Source organism: Myxocyprinus asiaticus, chromosome 15 (assembly GCF_019703515.2).
Source record: "Myxocyprinus asiaticus isolate MX2 ecotype Aquarium Trade chromosome 15, UBuf_Myxa_2, whole genome shotgun sequence".
NCBI classification, from domain to species: domain Eukaryota; kingdom Metazoa; phylum Chordata; class Actinopteri; order Cypriniformes; family Catostomidae; genus Myxocyprinus; species Myxocyprinus asiaticus.
Window position 1 is genome coordinate 31,585,703 of NC_059358.1, and position 21,165 is coordinate 31,606,867.

The window sequence follows — 21,165 nt, forward strand, 5'->3', positions numbered from 1 at the left end:
CACAGAAAGGTACAGAAAGGTGGCACTGAATGGACTGGTGTGTGCCCGGTTCATTTGCTCAGACTGGGAATTGTCCAGGCTCAGGCTAAGCTACCCTGCATAATTGGTTAAACTTGGCCTGGTCGCTTTAACCCAGGTTATATATCACCGTCTTGAGGTTCACTTTATCTTAACAGCTTTAATGCAGACTTAGGGAACCTCTCATGTTCACTTCAAAGCCATGTTCAGAAAGCCTTCAAAGGCAGAGTCTAAAACCTCTGTATCACCCTCCGAATCAGAAGCCGGACTCTGGCTGAGTGTGGGAAAGTTTGTTAGGGAGCAACTGCATTTAATACTTAAACTGATTCCAAAGTAACAGTGTGGTTCAGTAAAATCCATTATAGTTACCAATGAACTTGTCTCAAATACCCAATACAGTCATATTATTTTTACTTTAAAGGCAGTTTGATTTGTTTAAAATTATGGGTTCTATGATTTACAAGACAGCTCAACTATGCATATTTCCATGTTAATTTTGATGAGTCTGGGGCTAGCTGTCACTTTTTACTCCACTTAATATTTTTTAGATTTATTTATAAGTCATTTTCTGTATAGCCACATATTTAAAGTCCCCTCGCCACCTTTAAAAACAAAAACAAACAAACTGCATTTTAATTAAAACAACCTTATGTTATTATTTCCTTTTACACAAATTATGTTGCTCCTTCAGTATTCAATAAATATAAATGTATTTATTTTTTTCTATCTTGATACACCTTGTACACAAAAAAGAAAAAAAATTCCTTAAGGTGTGCCTTTAGCCCCATTGTAGGCCTTGTGCAAACTTCCTTGTGTGACAACTAGCCAGTTTCCCCAATGTTTATTTGGTAAATTCACTTATTAAACATTTCAGTGTAGTCCACAGAAAAGATTTTCCAAAGAAGTGCAGGATGAAAAAGGAACTTTATTTTAAAAAGTTGATCTGTGACAAAAGGCAAGAAGGGAACGCATACGGCTACAAACAAACGTGACATCCTATCGCCAGTAGACTCATTAACATCCAGAACAGTGGAACAAACAACTGGGACGAAACAGGCCAGCTCAGGTTGACTCGCAGGCTATTTGTAGACATAGTGATGGCTCACACCGATTAAACATGTTTTCCTCTATAAGTTGTTTCCTTTTTTTTCTTTTTTTTTTCTTGATGTTTTTCAGAGGATCTCATACATGAAAACTAACTATTGTACACCAGAAGTGCAAAATTATATATATATATATATATATATATATCATATTTATACAGGAAATATGGCTTGCTAACAAAAAAATTGACAATTGAACAATTCTTGAATAATCACGTGAGCACTTTATGAAAAAAGACATAACATAGCCTCAGGAGAGGACTGAATGGGGGAACAAAACAATTACCTTAGTCTCTACTGAAGTAACATCAAGCCTGCATGTCGTGGTAAACACATCATGTGGGAATACAGAGGAAATTATTGGTTTTAAAAGGGGGCTCCCCCCACCGTCTCCCCACTCACTTTGTAATTTGCCTCAACAGTAAATCAGAGCTAGGCCCTCTGACTTCAGCGTGGATTTGTCCTCTCCCAGCATTCCTGCACTCATGAATCATTCTGATTCCTGGCTTCCACCAGGCATTTCCTCTACAACTCTCTCCCTCTCAAAATTCAGCAAGGAGCAGCGTGCTATTCATGATCCCCGGCAGCCTTTAACTTGGGCCACAGGAGAACAAGGAACACAGAATGTGATTCTAGAACTTTCTAGAATTCGTCCCAACTGTTACTGGTGAGATCAAATGAAATTTCTGTCACCATTTACTCACCTTCATGTTGTTCCAAACCTGTAGAACTTTCTTTCTATAGTGGAACACAAAAGGAGATCAGTCACCATTCACATTCATTGCATATTTTTTCCATACAATTTTCATTCTGCCTAACTCTTCTTCTGTATTCCAAAAAGGGAAAGTGAGTACATGATGACAGAATTTTCATTTTGGGGGCGAACTATTCTTTTAATTCTATTGTTGAGCAGATTTAGATGGTTAAGAACTTTGTTGACACTGATGACACTGTTTCCTTACATAAACATAGCTTTCTAATAACATTCATATAAACCTAAATAAAATCTATAAATTTATAGTGCCATGGAAAATCACAGAATATCTTACAAGAGTTTTAGAGGTGCAGTTCCTCAAAGGGTGGATAGAAAGTAGAAAGATAATTTCTTAAATTATTTCAACAAACTTTAACAATCAAAAGCATTTAAAAGACTAAGTCGGCTGAATTCTCATCTTCTTCAATTATATACAAAACATACAACATACAAAACAGAGATCACTTCACAAGTTCACAAATGAGACCAGTTCTGAAGCTCCCAAAGCAATGGCTCTGTCATGCGTTGTACCATAGTAAACATGTTGTGTGTATGTGCGCCTGTGTGCATGTGTGAATGTATCTCTTGACGTTTCTCTTTTTAGATCATGGCCCGTATCACCACCCTCCCTTTAACCTGGTGAATGTAAGAGCTCTGCTTGTCTGCCAGGCTCTGAGTGGCCAGTATTTCATCATCACTGGCAATGGGCTCCTCTTTCACCCGGATGACCCCAGGGTGAGTGTCCAGTGGCTCGGTGGGTGAGCTGGAACTGCTGCTGGTGTAGCTGTCAGAGCTGTGCTTCCGGATCACACCACCAGAGAGCAAGCTGTCCTCCTGCATGGCCTGCTCATGCAAGTCCTCCCCCTCTTCCTCTTCTGACTCCTGCAGGTGGACGTTCGGCTGACGAAGCTGCTCGATTGATTTCGAAAGCATCTATGTAACAGAAACATCATGATTTCATTTTGTCAGAGGTATATATCCATTTCAGTTCTGACAGTGAATGATTTGTTGATCCCACATTCAGGCATACATTAAAAATGTTTTAGGGATGCACAATATTACAATTCTGGACGATATACCTTGAATACCAATATGCTGATGGCTGATAACCAAGAAATGGCCAATATTAAAAATATATGTAATAAATAAAAAATAAAAAAAATGATTAAAAAAATCAACTATTTGAAATGCTACAAGTGAATTTAGGCATCACAACATTGCTAGCACTAGATAACATTAATCATAACATTAGCGCTAAATGATCGCAGAAGTAATCAAACATCTAACTGTAAATCTAAAATATGTGGAAAAGAGCATCCACAGTTAAATAACCAATACTGGCAGTGTATACAGTTTTGACAAAGACCAGTGATGAAATAATCACTATTAAACAAAAAAACAATATAGTTCAGATATATTGTTAGTGTTGGGTTTAATCTGATTACAAAGTAATTAGTTACTGTTATATAATTACATTTTAGTCAAAAGTAGTGTAAAACATTACATTTTAAATTCTTGTAAACAGATTACTGTTGCTGACTTTCAGTTTAAGTTAATTACTTTTAAATGCATTAGTTGGGTCACACATTCTAACATAATATTAATTATGTAGAATACATAAATTATGTTCATATGTACATGTGTTTCTGTGACAGCTGAAGGTCCCCATAAAAACACAATGTAAAGGAGAAATGTGTGATGTTGAGTGTACAACTTTGTGTGAAACAAAGAACAAGGAAATCTAGACATGTTTTTAATTTGTTGAGCAGAAAATATTTTTTGTTTTTGTTTTAGGGAGTAACTTAAAAGTAAAGTAATGAGTAATGTGATTACTTTCCAGGCTAATTAGTCAAGTAGTCTGATTACAATTTAATTACAAGTAATTAGTCATCTGTAGTGGATTACTTTTTCAGTAAATTACCCAACACTGTATATTGTGCATACCTAGTTTTTATGTATTGAATAAAACAAACCAGTGTCATTTACCAGAATTCAAACTCATGCATATGATGGGAAAACAGCCAAAATGTGCATGAAGAATCTAAGGCTTATATACAGTAAATATAGCATAAAGTACCTAAAGTAAATATAGTCATTATGTCCTGGTTTACTCATGTAAAAGTTCACAGGTGCCCTACTTAACATAGGTAAAACATTCTGTTATTATTAAACCAGAGAGAGCTGATCCCTGATTTGAGAGCATTCATGACCTCATTTCCAATAAATAATTTATTGCATCCAGCTACAACAGTGCTAGGTTGTAGATTATCCAAAGGGGGATTAGTTACTTGTTATCAATTAGTGAGAATAATTAGTATTAACTTCCAGGCACCACAGTGCAGTTATATGGTGCAAATTAAATTGCAGCTAAATCTTGCTCTGGAAAAAAGAATCGCATTTTTGCACTTGGCAACATATTTTAAAGCTGAAGTATAATTCTTTTTGCCATTGCAATATGCAATTAGCCATTTGTATGCTGCTTCTAGAATAAACACTGTGGCTCTGTCGCACTTTTAAAACATTTCTTTGCTTGAGCATCCTGACCAGTCCGATATAGCGAAATTGGCTCAACCAGTGGCTTGAGTTGGGGGCGGGACTATTTGGGGCAGATGAGTGTTCTGGAAACATGTATGAAAACAGTCACTGTTTTTGCAATTTCACTTGGTGACACTAGTGGCTCAGAATTTAGACACTTTACCTTTAACTGTCATTTATTTGCTAATGTTCATTTATGTTTTTTGCTTTTGTAACAAAACAAGTTTGTTACAACTTCTTGTAGCTTCACATGATTTGAACATGCAAAAAAAAAAAAAAAAAAAAAACAATAGTAACTTTAAAAGTACAATAACAACTGTACCAGTCATCTAGTCCAGACTGCAGTTTTAAAAAAAGGTCTATGGCAGTCTTAACCCCCACGCTTGATGTGGTGCCCCTGGCAACAGAGGCCATAACAATGAATAGGCAAAACAAGTGCTCTCTAGGCACGTTTGATCTTCATGTCTGAAAATTGCACTTGTAACCTTGAATTTCCCATAGCACTCTTAGAAATAATAAGGCAGATCAATCTGCAAACTCCCGCTAACAAAGGAGTCTTTCACTGTGCAAGCCTCCCGTGTCGCTAACCTTGCATGTGTGGCAGAATAATTGCATTTAAACGGATGGCCAGGTCATGGCTGCTGGTGCACAGAAACACAAATATTTCAACAGGGGAACAAAAGTATGTATTCTATCCACTTTGGTGCCCATTTGAAGTTGTCCCCACACAATTCTGAGATGTTAGAATGCAACTGATGCCTTAAGCTATGCTAATTCAAGTGCTGCCTCTGAACCATGTACAGGTTTTTCGCTCACATAATAGAGATGGGCTGTCTGACTTTAGTTCCCTTGTGAACTAACTGAATGGTATTTCAGGAAAATTGAGTTTCAGATTGACAGTATAATCCTTCAACTTCATACCCACCTTCCCATGACAGCTCTAAAATCAAAACACTGTACTGTTGCATTGACATTCCTGTTGAAAATGCCAGCATTTCTTGTCGCCAGATTATCCTGGCAATTCTTGCTAGACTAAGCTGGTCTTTTCAGCTGGGATTCCTCTGATGGTTGGTTAAATGATTGTACCTTGTTGATGTGGACTTGTTGCTGATACTGTTTCTGCTTCTCCAGGAAGTTTTGATGTTGCTGCTGAATCACAAGTTGTGCCAGCATGCTCTGGGGCAGTGGAGCAGACTGGGTGCGGTTCAGGGGCCGATGAGGTGGCAGTTCGGGACGGGTGCTGCTTGGAGAGCTATCCCTCATGGCCAATGGAGAGGGAGGATGCACAGGACTTTGACCTGTATAATGAGATGAATGGATATGGTAAATAAAATTTTAGTATAATGAAATTTTCACTTTTTTGCCACCTCTGTATCCTGATTCCATTTAATAAACCTAGCCTAGTGGTTAAAGCTCTGGACCATAAAACTGATATGTTACTGGTTCCAACCCAGCAAGGGACAGTCCCTTTGCTATCACCATGTGCCCTTAAACAAGTCACATATTTTTTTCAGATTGATAATAAATATAGATCTATTTATTAAACTAAGATTTCTGAAGATGCCTGTAGTGTTAACACAATACTGTCTGATTGTTAGATTCCTGTATTTTTTATTTAGTCAGCCCCGTTTTGGAATAGGAATGTCGCTTTACGACTACTCTGATGTTCTCACCTGTAGAGAAGATCTTTTGGTGGCGAAGTTGCTCCTTCTGGAGGAGATGCTGCAGGAGAGCCTGGTGGCTGCTGCTCACTTTGGTCTCCATAGCAACAGACATGGGCACTGGACCCAGAAGTTGGGTGGGCAAACCTTGTATGACTGCTGACATTCCACCAACCTCAACGTGCTTCTCCTGAAGTCCTAAAGCAGCCTGACAGGTGACGGAGAGATATTATCTATTTATTTGTCTTTACCCAATAACAGATTGCAGAAGGATGGAATGTACCGATACTGATTCAAACATCAATTTGTCTTCTGTAAACTTAAGAGAATGGTCTTGGATTTCTCTTATCCATAGCTGCTCCTCCTCCTCTTGCATTCATAAAATATAGCCATATAAAAACTTTTTTTTTGCTGCAATGTCACTAATACACACTGAGCATCCCAGAAATAAATGCAAGGGTTAATTTTCTAAGTAAGGAGCAATTTGCTGCAAATTAACTCAAGATTAGACATTGTTTGGCACTGCACTTGATTATTCTGGCTTGGCTGGACTTTAAACAGCAGTAATGGATGAGGTGACTGGGGAGGGTTGGAGTGCAACCGACACCAGACACTTAAGCACAATATTTATCTAAGGCCTATAAAATCCCCCAAGGTCAAAGGCCAGCACCCTAAGGCTACACATATCATCTTGTCAGCCAGTGATGGCTAGTCTTTCAACAGTCAACGCAATATGCAGCTGAGCCAAGGCCATAAATGACATTTCCCCTAATTTATCAGCATAAATATCCACTTTAAATTCAGTTTAATTAAATCAGTTTGATGACTTTTGAATCAGTTTAGGGGAGACTTTTATTTTCAAACTTGTTATTTTTCTATAAAAAAAAAAAAAAAAGGCCTGTTCACATCAAGTCTGATGCAACGAAATGGAAAATATGAAAATATAGTATAAAAACAACGTGAATACATTTTGCATTCCACTGCGCACGAAACTTCAAGTTTGGTGAACTCTGACCTGGGAATTTGCTTGACAATATGTGTTATGAATTGTGAAAGTGAGTGTTGCAGGAAAGTGAGTATATGTTAACACTTTCAATACATTACTATTTTTTTATTAAAACCAGAAGCCCTCAAGCAAGACATAACCTCTCAGTTCTGGTGTCTGAAATAATTTTGCATGCACAAAGCCTAGTGTTACCATGGTGAACTGTGGTTCAGTGTGGAATTCATAGTTTTTAATTCATAAAATACAGACTTGGTGTGAATGGGCCTTGTTTGTGAAACAGGGTGTATTATGTGTTGTCATTTGACTTACAGCCGACATGCCCAGGGAGATGTTGGGCAGAGATGGTGATGTATAGAGATTTAACATAGACACAGAGCTTTCAGGCCCTAATAACCTTGGCTGTGATGGCCAACGCTGTGATGGGAAAGAGAGAGAGAGAGAGAGAGAGAGAGAGAGAGAGATTTTGAAATCCCAGTATGGACCACTGGAAAGAGCAACAGAACAATAAACTTTAATGTACTAAGACGAATGACGGTTTGGTTCCTGCCACAGTAGAGCTGTATAAGTTCAACTGGAGGAAATAAAACCAAGACCGCATAGAGAGGCCCACGAATGCAGAATCCTATCCCAGTCACTATCAAATCTCACACTGATGACAACATAGAAGTGTAGTTTAAAGGGATAGTTCACCCAAAAATGAATGTTAGCCTCAGTCACCATTCACTTTCATTTTATGGAAAAAAGACCCAATGAAAGTGACTGGTGACTAACACTAATCTTCTTCCAAACACCTCCTTTTGTGTTTCACAGAAGAAAGAAAGTCATACAGGTTTGGAACAGAATCAGGGTGGGTAAAGGATGACAGAATTTTCATTTTTATTGAACTATTCCTTTAAGAGTATGAGAGAAACAATGTATGATCAGTTTTATACTACTTCCTCTACCCAGTGGTGCGGCCCATCAGCATGTGGCAGTAGACCTGTACTGTTTACCCTTCAATCCCTCCTGCCTATTCACTGACCTGTATGTGGATATCCGGCCTTTATTTGACCCAGGGGACCAGTTCCCTCTGAAAGAGGATACCCAATGTAACGGATCACAAACACGGCTCGCTTTCGAAACTAGCACAGTGTCTGCGGGTAGCATCTTGACCCACCAGTCCGATCCATGAGACCTCAAGCTTATGTCAATACAATAGCGATCGGGCATGTTTGTGTTGTTAGCGTGTCTTTGGCTACCAGCGGCTGGCAGATCAATTAAGCTCAACCTCCCACCATTTCGGCCCTGGATCACGGTGCAATAAGCATTCCTTGTCAGCTATTGCATTGGAGGTCCATGAGAGTGTAAACAGTGGTGTTGAAGAATAACACAGCTGCTAAGCTGAAGCTTCACAGAGACATGTCACATTTGCCCAGAATACACCTCTTTGTGAGCAAAGTCCCAAAGGGACCCAAAGGAACTGAGCCATGAAGCCATCAGGAAGTGAGTCAGAGGCAGCTAATGAACATCAGCGAAAAGAAAAAGCCCTCCACGTTAATATAAAGAGATTCTTAAAGGAATAGTTCAACCAAAAATGAAAATTCTGTCATCATTTACTCATCTTCATGTTCTTCCTGACCTGTATGACTTTCTTTCTATTACAGTTGTACTGGTCGCTCTTTTACATGCAATTACAATCAATGAGGACTGAGGCTTTAAATTAGTGTTGTCACAATACCAATTTTCAGTAGTCGGTACCAATACCAGTGAAATTTCACAGTTTCGATACCACAGCAAAAAATATGCTAATACGGTAATGCGCTAGGCAACACTAATTAAAAGCTTGAGAAAGGATGCAAACACACCATTAAAAGTATAATAATTGATCTGACTTGTGCGCTTTATTCCAACAATTGCTTTGTGTAAGGAACGGACTTAAATGTCAATTATGATTCACTGATAGTGAACAAATCATTCAGATTCTGTGAACAGGATTAACAGACTCATTAAACAGATAGAAAAGCTCAAAAGAGTGATTAATTCATGAATCAGATTTGAAAGTCTGTCCCCAATCGTTTTAATTGCAAAGAAAAGAGCGACCAATACAGTTGTTCAAATTCTCTCCTTTTGGGTTCAATGGAACAGAAAAAGTCACATAAGTTTACAACAACATGAGGGATAGTAATGACAGAATTTTCATTATAGGGTGAACTTATCCATTAATATACCCGCTATAATGAGGGTTAATAGTGAGAAAGTCCAGCTCAGTGTGCTGTGGAACAAGTCCATAGGTGAGCTCTAAACTTAATCTTGTTGCCTTTCAAGCACAGAATATCTGATCTACTCTTTCTTGCCCTGAGCTTTACAAGAGTAGCAGTCAAAGAAAACCACATAGCTGTGTCAGTAAAGGTTAGTGGTAAAGAGCAGGGGTTTGTGGGAGGAAGTGAACTGACTCTTTATTGTCTGTGCTTGGAGCCGTTTTCATTGAACTGAGACAGACAAGCAGCTTATAGGCAGTAGAGACACTGTTCTGTTTTCATAGCTGCACAAGGACTGGCTGGACTGGTGTCTATGAAATTTATGGGTGCGGCCCATTGGCCGTCAACATTTCTGAAGTCGTACAGGTTCTAATCTTTCAGGAAAGCTTTGATGAAAGTGTCGTGAGAGAGCTTGACTGTTAAAAGTCTTTTGTACCCCTAGTAAAACAGTTTAATGTGAGTGCAGATTTGACATTGGAGTAGTACCTCAGTACGTGTGGTGACTGGAAGAGAGGAGGGTCCATTTTCAGCCCCCAAGGCACTGCAGGCCCCATTGGGCGAGCTGGGCCCTGACCCTGGTGCACTGCTACTGGCTGTAGATTCTGTGGAACAGGAGATGAAAGGAACATACTTTAAATGTTAAAGATAATAATTATTAAAGATAGAAAATAATAAATATAATATTATTTCTAACTTGTACAGATCCATCCATCCAACCATCCATCTAGAAACATATGTAATCAACTAAAATACCATGGAAAATCCTCAAACCCACATTGGATGCTATTCTAGATGTCACCTGCCAGAGCGGCTGTTACATAAATATATAAGTACGCTGAGCTTCACAAATGACTGCTGTGATTACTGGAGAGAAATTGCCAGTTGAAAGCTAGCCAATAGGAGGTTGTATTGTTTATGCCCCAGGTGTATCGTCTAATTGTGAGAAGCATTATGGGATGGCACCCCTACCCAAAAGCTCCAGGGCTCTCTTTTTGAAGGGTGTCATGATGCTCCACTCCTTCCTCCTGAGGAGTGGGCTGCTCCTCCTCTCTGCAACTTTCTGCTTTAACCTGGACCGCACTTTCAGATTAGGCTCTGAGACTGGAGAGAAAACATATTAACACATGTAAATCAAATATGAAGTTACTCCACAAGTGTGTCTAAGAAAAAGACATTCCACTATGATATTTTGGAGGCGATCTCTGTTTGGTGTCTTCTAAACTAGTGTTTAGAAAAAAAACAAAACAAACTCTACAGCCCCTTCAGTAGGGCTCAAGTTCCCCTCCATCATCGCCAAACCAGAAATGTGTTTCTTTTAACTGACAATTTACTGGATACCTTTGAGCAAAAATGGCTATTATTATGATGATTTCAAACAAAAAACAACTGATATAGAGGGTGAAAAACAAACTCACACCAAGTAGCTTCCTCTTCAACTGAGGCAGTTTGAAATACTGCAGAATCTTATTTTATAACTGCATTTTGTTTGACATTGGTTTGATTGGCTTGGAGACATCTGATGGGATGAAAATAAGAAAGAAAGCTTTGGAAGAAAGCTTCCAAATGTTCATGTACCCTGAAATTAACTCCATTCTGCCGAATTACTGACAATTGCCATCAGACATTTCAACATCAGTTCAGTTCAGACCTTTCCCTCTGGTGCTGCTGATGTGTTGCAGGAGCAAACCCCAAACACAGGTTCTGGTCCCATAAACAGTGGTTAGCACTATTCAGAGGTTGCATTTTGACTCAAAAATTAAATTTTTACTCCACTGACGTTTAGTTTTAGGGTTGGGGTTTGGGTTCGGCAATAGAGTTAATAAAATATCCATTCCTGTTGACTGTATTACATCATTTACAACTACAAATACCATACAACTCACTTTTGGTGCCACTCTGTGGACATTTCATCCGGAAACTTGAGCTCACACATCCCCATATCTGTACGTTCAACAGCACTTCCAATTTTGGCTAATGTGAACAGTGCTTCAAATTTCATTAAGCACAGACTGATTTCAGCTTAAGAACTTTTAACCTGTACTGTTGCTGAATTCACAGTGATATTAGTCTGGAGAATCACTGGTCTGAAGCCTTTTTTGGTTGTTGTTAGTGTTGTTAAAAGGTTGATTTAAAGTATTTATAGCTATGCATGTTATAAGCAGGCATGAAAGCAGGGAATCCACACTGTTGTATAGTGACATTCTTGCACTATGATGCTATGAGATCTGTGATTAGATCTGTGAGCATTTACAGCTTGTTTTCAAATATCTGAGTTAACTCAGACTGCTCATTGCTCTATATAGTAACATACTGTACTTTTTAATAGACAAATTTGGCAGATGTTTTGGTGAGTGAAGGTAGCATGCCACACCCAGTCTAATGCAAAAACATATTAATGTAAAACATAATACAGTATAATAAAACAATGACTACAATACAAAGAGTCACACAATGAATATCTTAATATTTAAATTACACCCTATTATATCCTCATTTAAATATTCTTGAATTACAGGATGAATTATGGAGCAGCGTCAGTCTGTATGACTTTAATGTACAGGCATTAAGTGCTTCTAAATGACTCTCTGATGGGAAGCGAGTGAGTAAGCCAACCACCCACATTCAGTGCCTCCCTTTGGGAAACACCCACATTACTAGCAGTCAAAAATACAGAAATGTTATCTCATTATTAGAGCGCTGTCAGTGGTTTTATTTGTTGCCCATCAGTTCCCCATTGCACAATAGTAAAACCACCATCTTATGTGCATATTATTATCGTTATTATTTTAGAAGAATATTGTTGCCAAACTAAGACAGTTGTGATATGACCATATGACTTCATCTAAGACACTGGGAGTCATGGGAAGACACAGCTGTAAGAAGTAATCTCTGAGGAGAGAAACAGAGAGAGAGAGAGAGAGAGAGAGAGGGAGAAAGAGAGAAGTGGACTGAAGGCAGGGCTGCTATTATCCTCTTCAGAAGCAGAACTGTCTGCTTCCATCCAGCAGTGTGGTAATGGGATGTAAATCCTGCTAGCGGAGTGGGCTGAGAGCAAACTGCAGGGAGTCCTCTCCAATCCGCCTGGCACCCCACACTGTCCTGATTGCCTTCTATTTTTATTCCATGCTACAGCCTGTCACCACGGGAATACCACCCTATTGCTATGTAGGTGGAAGCATGGTTGTTGGTGGGCTCGTTGGGAGGCTGTGATCATGTAGCCATGGGAGAACACACCACTCTACTTGCAGTTTCAGTAAAATGGTGGCCATCGCTCTGTTGGAGTAACAGGCCTGGCACCTGCTTGATTTTTCCCTAACATTTACATATATGGCCTGGAACCAGAGGCCAAGCCAAATAGGAAAATGTATGAGGCAAAGACTTACAGTAACAGGCCCATAATCAATCACATTATTACATTTGAAAGCAGTGCTGGAGGGTACATGCTGCTAAGTTCTATGTATTGTGTAATCTCAACCCAGAGACGAAGTTCCCATTTCAGAGTGTTTGGCTTTATACTGGAATGTGATCCGGCAAGCGTGTATGTGTGTGAGTGTGGAAGATGACATTAAACATTTATATTTATACAATATAAATGTCCTATAAATTGGACAAGCTGTGATTTAAGAGAGCAGATGTTTTCTACAACGCTTTACTGATTGTGTCATTCTGCTTGTTACAGTATGTTTACAAGTGCAGTTATAATCAAGCTGCAATGGGTTTTTGTGTTGTTGAGCTATAGTCTTCATCTGTCTAAATATACATGATATAATGCGTAATCGAATATTTGAAGGAAGAACATCAGTTTAGGAAGTGTAAAGATACACATGTTGCATCACCTCTGTGTTTCTGGGCATGTGCACAATGCAGAGGCCTTTTGGGGTCTGATTAACATGTAGAATTGCTGGACGAAGCCAAGCTACAATCATAATATCTGGTACTGTTAGTTTGAATTCCCAACAATCAGACTGGTACAGTTTCATTCAGACTAAAGAGTCTACTGTACATGACATTTTAAAAAGACAAATTATTGTTGTAGTCCAACTGAAATCGGGCAGTGAAATTGTGTCTATGATTTCAGTCGGACTAAAGCATTTATATTAAGTTTACACTGCTAAATTGCATGTAAATGTACTGTCTGCTTGTAGCATTTCCAACAGGCTGTCAGTCTAAGCGTTTCTAGGCTATATGCAATGGTTTCTTTTAACTATTTAACTATTCTTTAAACAAAATAACTGGCCATATTGTGTCTAAAATAAACCCCTGTAGTCCTAGGGGATGATATTTATTAAAAAGATTTCAACTGTATTCTTTTTGTTATATTCATTGAAACTTTTAACCATGCACATATCATTTATTTTTGCTACTTTTCAAATGCCTTTTATATATGGATTTGACTGTTTTACAATTGTCTCAGACCCACACTTTCAATCTTTCATTTGTTTTTCAAAGAAAAGCTTATTCAGGCCTCATAAAGGTAACCCACCTTTGCATGTACCTCATCCTGCTTACGATCTCTCCAGTCATTTTTTTTTCATTAGTCAAAATACAAACACCTGTTTGCCCAGGAGACAAGGACTATGTGATGCAACAACACTGCCCTTGCAAAACATCTTATTTCATCATTGCATTTCAGTTCATTTTTCCCCCCTCCTTTATCCCTTCATCTCTAGTGGGTAATATTGCCGTGACACAGTAGAGCACGCCTGGTCCTACAGCCCAACATATCCACTGTTTAAGACAAACTCAAATCCCTCTCATCTCAACTGAACCTGCTCCACATGTTTGGTATGTGGGTCAAGACTAAGGAGGAGGTTTTTTGCTCTCTTCAATAAGCTGGGCTATTCCTGCCCACGGCAGAGTCACGTGCCCCTAGACAGATCTATTCTGGTCCAGGACGTGGCACAAAGAAGATAGGTGGCAAGTAAACAAGTTAATCATGTGATATGCTTTGTAGATCAATACTGTAGCTTGTTTTTCTTGGAGGAGTTCAATCAAGGATTTCCAGGACTGTATGATCAAACAAAAGCCACACTGAGTTTTGCTGGTGATACTGTGTTGAAGACCCAAATTAAATAAAGGATTACCTCTTGGGAAAGTGTCAGTTTCTCTTAGAGTGTTTTGCTTTCCAAAATAGCCTTGTTATGCCTAATTCCCTCCACAGTGCTACCCTAACCCTTTGACATATGCCAGTCAAGTATCTCTGATGAAATCCGTGATATGGAACAAGCACCACCTTTGTGTTGCTCCTGTTGCATGCTTACTTTGAGGGGATTCTAATTGAGATGGGCAGGAAGAGGGGGAGGGGATCTTGCATGGGTGTAACCACATATAGAGCTTGGAATCCAACAAGCAGGAAATGGGTTTTAAATGGTTTAGGCAATGGATAAGTTTAACACACATATAGGATGACTATTTCCGAAGACTTGCTTGGTTCTCTCTGGCATAGTGATAGGAAATAGGCTTTAATTCTCTACAACATTGATTACTCTGAAGTTCTGTCGCTCCAGTAAGCGATATAGTGTGATGTTTTGGGTTTGTGTTTAAAATACTGTCAGGATTTAATAGATCACCCAAAAATAAAATTCTCATTTTGTTTCAAACCTGTATGGCTTAGTTTCATCTGTGGAACACAAAAGGGAGAATATTAAGGACTAACAGCCACAGTCACCATTCATTTTCATTGCATATTTTTTTTCCATACAATAAAGGTGAATGGTGACTAAGGCTTTCATTTTGCATAACATCTCCTTTTGTGGTCCTCTGAAGAAAGTAGGTCATATGGGTTTAGAACAACATGAGGATGAGTAAATGATGACATTTAATTTTTGGGTGAACGATCCCTTTAATATTGCGAGAGAGAGACCAGTAAAGTTCAGATTTGTCGATTTCCTTATAGCAACAGCTAAGATGTTTTTTTTTTTTTTTGTTTGTTTTTTATCTTTTCTTGTGACTACCATTGCTTTCCCAATAAGCTGTTTGGATTCCAGAACCTTCCGCTCCTTTTAGTTTTCAAGATATTGGCTGGTTTCAGTGTAGCGAAGCAGAAATTGATGCTGAAACTGGGAGGTTACTGTTCAAGAGCTAAGACAATAAACACTTCTCTTTCATGTGTCTATAAAGTGCTTATTTGAACTGAACAACCGACATAATTACCTTAGATTAGTTTACATTTGGCAGACAAAGCCTGCACAACTCTGGATTAAACTTCCCTTGCATGATCCCTAAATTGTGTGTATATCCGACATGTGAACCCATATGCTAAAGCAATTAAGCAGGTATTATTGTTTACCATCATAATTCAAAGGGACACAAAGGGGAAGGAATGTAATGTCATTTCCGTGACTTAACAGCACTGTTATGAACAGTTTGGCCTTTGCAAGAACTCATGACTGGCTAGCCAAGTGGGAGTCAAAACTCACATTAATACTGACTTCCCACGAGACTCCCGCCAACACTGAGTTAACAAACCCATGGTGTCTTTTAGCACAGTTTTACTGTTGGAAATCTGTGGTTCTTAGCATCATGGGCTCCAAGCAGAAGACGAGAAATCCTACAGTGATGTACTGAATTAAATCTATTTAAATAATCCTCATTTTTGGAGGTCAGCTTTAGAAATTCTATGAAACACTGCTTGAGGCCTACCTGTCTTTCTCAGAGGAAAATCGTCCTGGCATTCCTGTGGGGAGAGTATGGAGAGCTTGCAGGAGGAGGACGCTCCTCCCAAAGGAGGTGAACTTTGCTCTAGAGAGGTGTGATGGGAAGCCCTGAACAGAAAAGTGATGCAAACTGAACTCCTGAACTTACCAAACAGTCATAAATACAGATGACAGACTCTCCTGTGCTCTGATACCTTCCACATAGTATCACATTACTGATTATTAGCTAAAATCTGCTGATTTTACTACCTTGGATGGTTTGGGACATGGACTTTGCTTCCCGTCTTTAGTTTCTACTATACATTCTAAGCACATTTCGTTTATTCTATCTATCTATCTATCTACCTATCTATCTGTCTATCTATCTATCTATCTATCTATCTATCTACAGTATCTATCTGTTTGTCTGTCTGTCTGTCTAGTATATTTCAAAGTTTGTGCTATTTCTTTTAATACTACATCCATATAAAATTACAGAAAATAAAATGCTGAAATAGGAAATCTTAGCTCATTTACAACTAATTGTGATGTGTATGTGATTGTCACTTACATGTACCACAGTTTGGAGCTCTGTGTTACTTTCTGCAGGGACCCATTTGATGTGCCATCTTTGGTGGATTTACTCAACAGAAACTCTTGGAGTTTCTGCTTGACCTCAGTGCTGGCCACCGCACCTGTCAGACCAGGAGACACATACACAAAAATCATGAGTACCCTGGGGTGTAATCCAATTGTATACTCATTATACACACAATACAACTGAGATGGTTGTGGGAAAGCTAAACCAACATTCTTTGATAACTTTGATGGAGTCACTGTAGACAGAAAGAAAGTTTGCAGAGTTTGGCTTTATTCAAGGCCAGGGAAATGATGGTATTACTACCACTCCCAGACACAGCAGGACTGGCCTCAGTTCAAACAATAGCATCTTTCCTAAATATCTACTCACTCTCTCCTCTCAAAAGCTTTACTACAAATATTTCTTATATTACTGGCTGAACATTTTCAAGCACCTTTAAAAGAAATGAGAGAATATCTCCCTCTTCTGGAGAACAGGAATGAGGCACCCTTGGAAGGTCTGTTTCAAAAAAATGTGTGCAAATTTCCAAAGTTCTAATTGATCTATTTATAGATCATTTCAAGAATGAAAAAAAAAAATAATTAAAAAAAAATCTAAAATTAATTAGAACGGTCCAAACGTATTTCTGGATCCTTTCAACAAAGTCTCTTTTTCAGGGTAAGTCAGTCTACTCAGCGGCCATTTCTGGAACACTCTTGGGCAGTTTGGGCAGCTATTTTTCTCAGTAAATAAGCGTCATGACAGTGCAGCTCCTATCTACTTAAATGAGGAAAGACCGATATCTCAAAAATGCTTGGTCAAGATTACGATAAAAGAACATATTTCAAATAAGCAGTAAAATGTTATTGGTCCGAGGCACGTATGGCGCCGGCTTCACTCGAGTGGCCCGATGTCGCATCTAACTCGCGCCGGGGGTGCGGGTCCGGCAACATATCTAACACTCACCTGACCCTCACCGCTCCGTTCCTGGACCCGTGAAGACGCCAGCTGGTAGAGACTGGTCTCCCGAGGAGAGGTGCGCTCTGTGTTTAAAGGCAGCGGTGATGAGGCTGTATTTTTTTCCGTTGACCGTTAGCTACTGTTGGGTGTTCCAATTTCTTCCATTAATTTTAATAGAAGTGGCCCATCTCTGCTAAATGGCTCTGACAAGCAGGAAATGTCCACAGAACATCACTTGATGTCACCAACCAACAGTCCTTGAAATGGTCTATCCACAATATTCTCAGCAAGTCCACTGTATTTCTCAAGGTGGGCGGAATTTCTGATTGGCAAGCAGAAGTGTGATTGGTTGGCATTTTGTGTGTAACAGGCCTCTGCTTGCTTGCATGTCATGCGGTTAGATTCTTGCTTTTTAAATGTTGTAAGATGTCTTTAAAATTCTCCAGACAATGTGTGCATTTAATGGTTATCCTAATAATCAAGCGAAACTAAAGTTGTGTCTAAAACAGCAATGTTATGATAGGAAACCACTTGCAAAGCACAGCGCTCCAGTCTCAGATGCTGCTTCTTCCAATGGCTGCCTACAGAAGGATTGACTTAGGAACATCTGTTTGAAAAAACTTGGAATAATTTGTTTGTGTGCTCTTTTCACTTTATTGGCAAGAAATCAACAGCAGGGATTACTTATATTATCCACCGTTACGGTCTGGCTACGATAGACATCCAGAAACGGAGCGCAATGAATTACATATAAACAATAGCATTATTGTGCTAACAGGTGTGTGTACATGTGCTGAAAGTTCACTAGAAATTTTAAGTTTGTTCATTTATATTCAGCGTTGGCCTTTGTGAATGCTTCACGTGTTTTGAAATGGCATTATTACTGAGTATAAAAAAGAACTGTGTTTTTCCTGAACTGTCTGTGAGTAGTACAATATTTTCAACTGTTTTCATGCTGTGATGCTAAATGGATAAATTCTACAGTGAAAGACCATAATTATTAGATGAGACATGTACAGTAGTGAGATGTTTTATCATGTTTGAAATTAATTGTATTATGATTTTCCTCTTTCCTGTATTTTCCTGCCTGCAATTCACCTTCTTTTGAGTGTCTTTGCAGAATGTGCTTGTCTTCCCTTAATGGGATGAGGTGATTTGGAAAACAGTGTTGACATTAATTCAGTATCAATTAAATGTATTTGTACAGCTAGTGCTTTCAATAATATATACTGTTTATAGTTGCTTTACAGAAAACATTAAAATTTTGTGTACAATGTTTATATTGTATGTCCAAATAAATATGCTCCTTTGTATTGCATGCAGTTCTTTTTTGTATGGTACAGTTTATTGTGTGGCTGCTAAGACATCGTTATTTCATACACAAGAACAATAAATTCAATCTATCAACAGGATCAGTTGTTCAGGCAACACTAAAACCTTTAATGTAGGTTATAACATTTAGATACGGAGATTATGTATGTAAACTAACAATTATAAAGCTAGACTGAGCTTACTACACATTCATCTCTCATAAAATATTTGTATTTTATCCAAAAAACAGCAGCATGACAGTATCATCGCCTGAGTCCTGTAATACACGAGCATCTTGCTGTCTAGACCTCCCTTGTATCTGCAGTAAGTACATAATCTCGGTATAACAAACTCTTCAGGTTCTGACTAGACTCAATATATGCTTTAAATAACATAATTATCCACAGTTCTCAAAATATGTCCAACTTTTACAGCTGTGAAGGCGCTAATAAGCTACATAGCTTTTCAGGTTAGTCTGCTCAGGTTCTTCCATCGATGGATAAAGACTCAACAAAATAACTAAAATGCTTCTATATATGCGATATTTGGCTATCATCCTCAAACCCATAATCATAAACAGATAGGCGAGGAAGAACAATATTGCCTCGCTATAATTCTGTGATTGTTTGTTCTCAAGTTTCTGTCATTTTTAATGCTGCATTAGTACATAACATAACGATTGTTTACACTTAGGTTAATCTTATGAAACCTGTCAAAAACATGTCCAAGTCGTATGTCATCCCAAAATCAAAAAACCAAATAAGAAATTAGATTTATACAGTATATATAGAGAGAGAGAAAATGAAGCCTATTTTTTATCTTTATTTTTTATTTTATTTTTTTGTGGAATTGTGACATTATTTTCACAACAATTTATTGCTAAATTACAGTAATGATAATCTAATGAGACTCACCATTGATGATAATGGGTGTTACACAACTCAAAACTAAAATATGGGTAGGAAATATGGCTAATTGTCACCTTTGACACAATGCAAAAAAAAAAAAAAAAAAAAAAAAAATCTTAATGGTCCTTAAAAATGCTTAATTATCTTTCTGCAGAATAATGTTATTTCTTGATTTTGGGGTGTGTGACCTGGGCATGTTCCTTGTTCCCTAACTGGGCATCTTTTTGTATGTTCTTGTTTTATATTTCTTTTTCGTTCTTTTTCAGTTGCATTTTCTTCTGTCAATTTTTTCTTCAATTATTTACTAGAATTGTTACCCTGACATATTTGATTACTTTTTAATTTGTTGCATTTTTCCATTTATTTTGGTTTATTTATTTAAATAAATAATTTCCAATTAGTCATTTAGCTCAACATTTATCACAGTGACAGTCTCCATGGTGCAACCTGAAGATACATGTCTTGCTCAAAAGCAAAATGGTCATAGTTCATGGACATTTAAGTTACAACCCTTTGGTTACCAGCCCAAATTCTTTTCAACTAGGCCATCAATTTTTGTCAGTTTCATTCTCTTTTGTTCTGCACCTTCTTAAATGAAGCAGACGTCATATAAATGTGCTATTTGACTGATGACATTTTATATGACATTAGAAACATGTTGTTGAGTGTTTGAGTTTTGTGTGGGTGAGAGTGATGACGAGCTCTTACTCTCTCTGCTCCGCTCTCTGTTGCGTAGGACCAGCACTTGTTGTTCACGTCGATGTCTCTCCAGTTCTCTTTCCTGACTCTGTAGCTCTAGTTTCCTCTCTTTCTCCAGTTGCTCCTGTTGTTGCATCATTGCCTGCAGTTCCTGCTGGAGCTGTGAGACAGGTGTTTATTACACATTTAATAACAGTGTTATTACTGTCTTATTACAATTAATGATCATTGCTATCATTTATATTGGCTGTCTCTCAAAAAAAAAAAAAAAAAACAACAATTGGCTGCCTACCTAAAAGCATTTTTCACCATAATAAGTATGTTCACAAATTGTAAAATGCCCAGAATTGTTTAAAACGAATGCTTGAATGTTTAAAAAATGCTGTCCAGGTAGGCTGCTGATTTCACAGCAGATATATACAGGGTTGGGAGGGTTACTTTTGAAATGTATTCTACTACAGATTACAGAATACATGTTGTAAAATGTCATTTGTAACGTATTTCGTTAGATTACTCAAGGTCAGTAATGTATTGTAAATACTTTGGATTACTACTTCAGCACTGGTAGATTTTTTTCACTTGTTTTGACTATAAAAGCTCTGCCAGTACAGTAAGACAAAATACACATGTTAAAAATAAATTCTCTGAAAAACCTAAATATCTTATGCAGTGTTGTTTCTAAAACAAGATCAATCAAATTGATCTTGTTTTAAGGATTTTTAGATATTTTTACTGGAAAACAATACAAAAAGTATTAT

At 38.1% G+C, this 21,165-nt stretch overlaps 1 protein-coding gene across 1 annotated transcript in view; it reads right to left on the reverse strand.

Moving 5' to 3' along the window:
• Nucleotides 1-923: 923 nt before the first annotated feature.
• LOC127453055 (histone deacetylase 9-B-like) overlaps nucleotides 924-21,165 on the reverse strand; it is a 32,558-nt gene continuing 12,316 nt past the window's right edge. The window contains exons 3-11 of the mRNA XM_051719064.1: nucleotides 20,417-20,567; nucleotides 16,521-16,644; nucleotides 15,957-16,078; nucleotides 10,284-10,415; nucleotides 9,801-9,916; nucleotides 7,387-7,491; nucleotides 6,084-6,279; nucleotides 5,497-5,708; nucleotides 924-2,808 (exon numbers count right to left, since the gene is read on the reverse strand). Coding sequence (XP_051575024.1) covers nucleotides 2,476-2,808; nucleotides 5,497-5,708; nucleotides 6,084-6,279; nucleotides 7,387-7,491; nucleotides 9,801-9,916; nucleotides 10,284-10,415; nucleotides 15,957-16,078; nucleotides 16,521-16,644; nucleotides 20,417-20,567 — 1,491 coding nt within the window. The 3' untranslated portion in view covers nucleotides 924-2,475. The remainder of the gene's footprint in view (nucleotides 2,809-5,496; nucleotides 5,709-6,083; nucleotides 6,280-7,386; nucleotides 7,492-9,800; nucleotides 9,917-10,283; nucleotides 10,416-15,956; nucleotides 16,079-16,520; nucleotides 16,645-20,416; nucleotides 20,568-21,165) is intronic.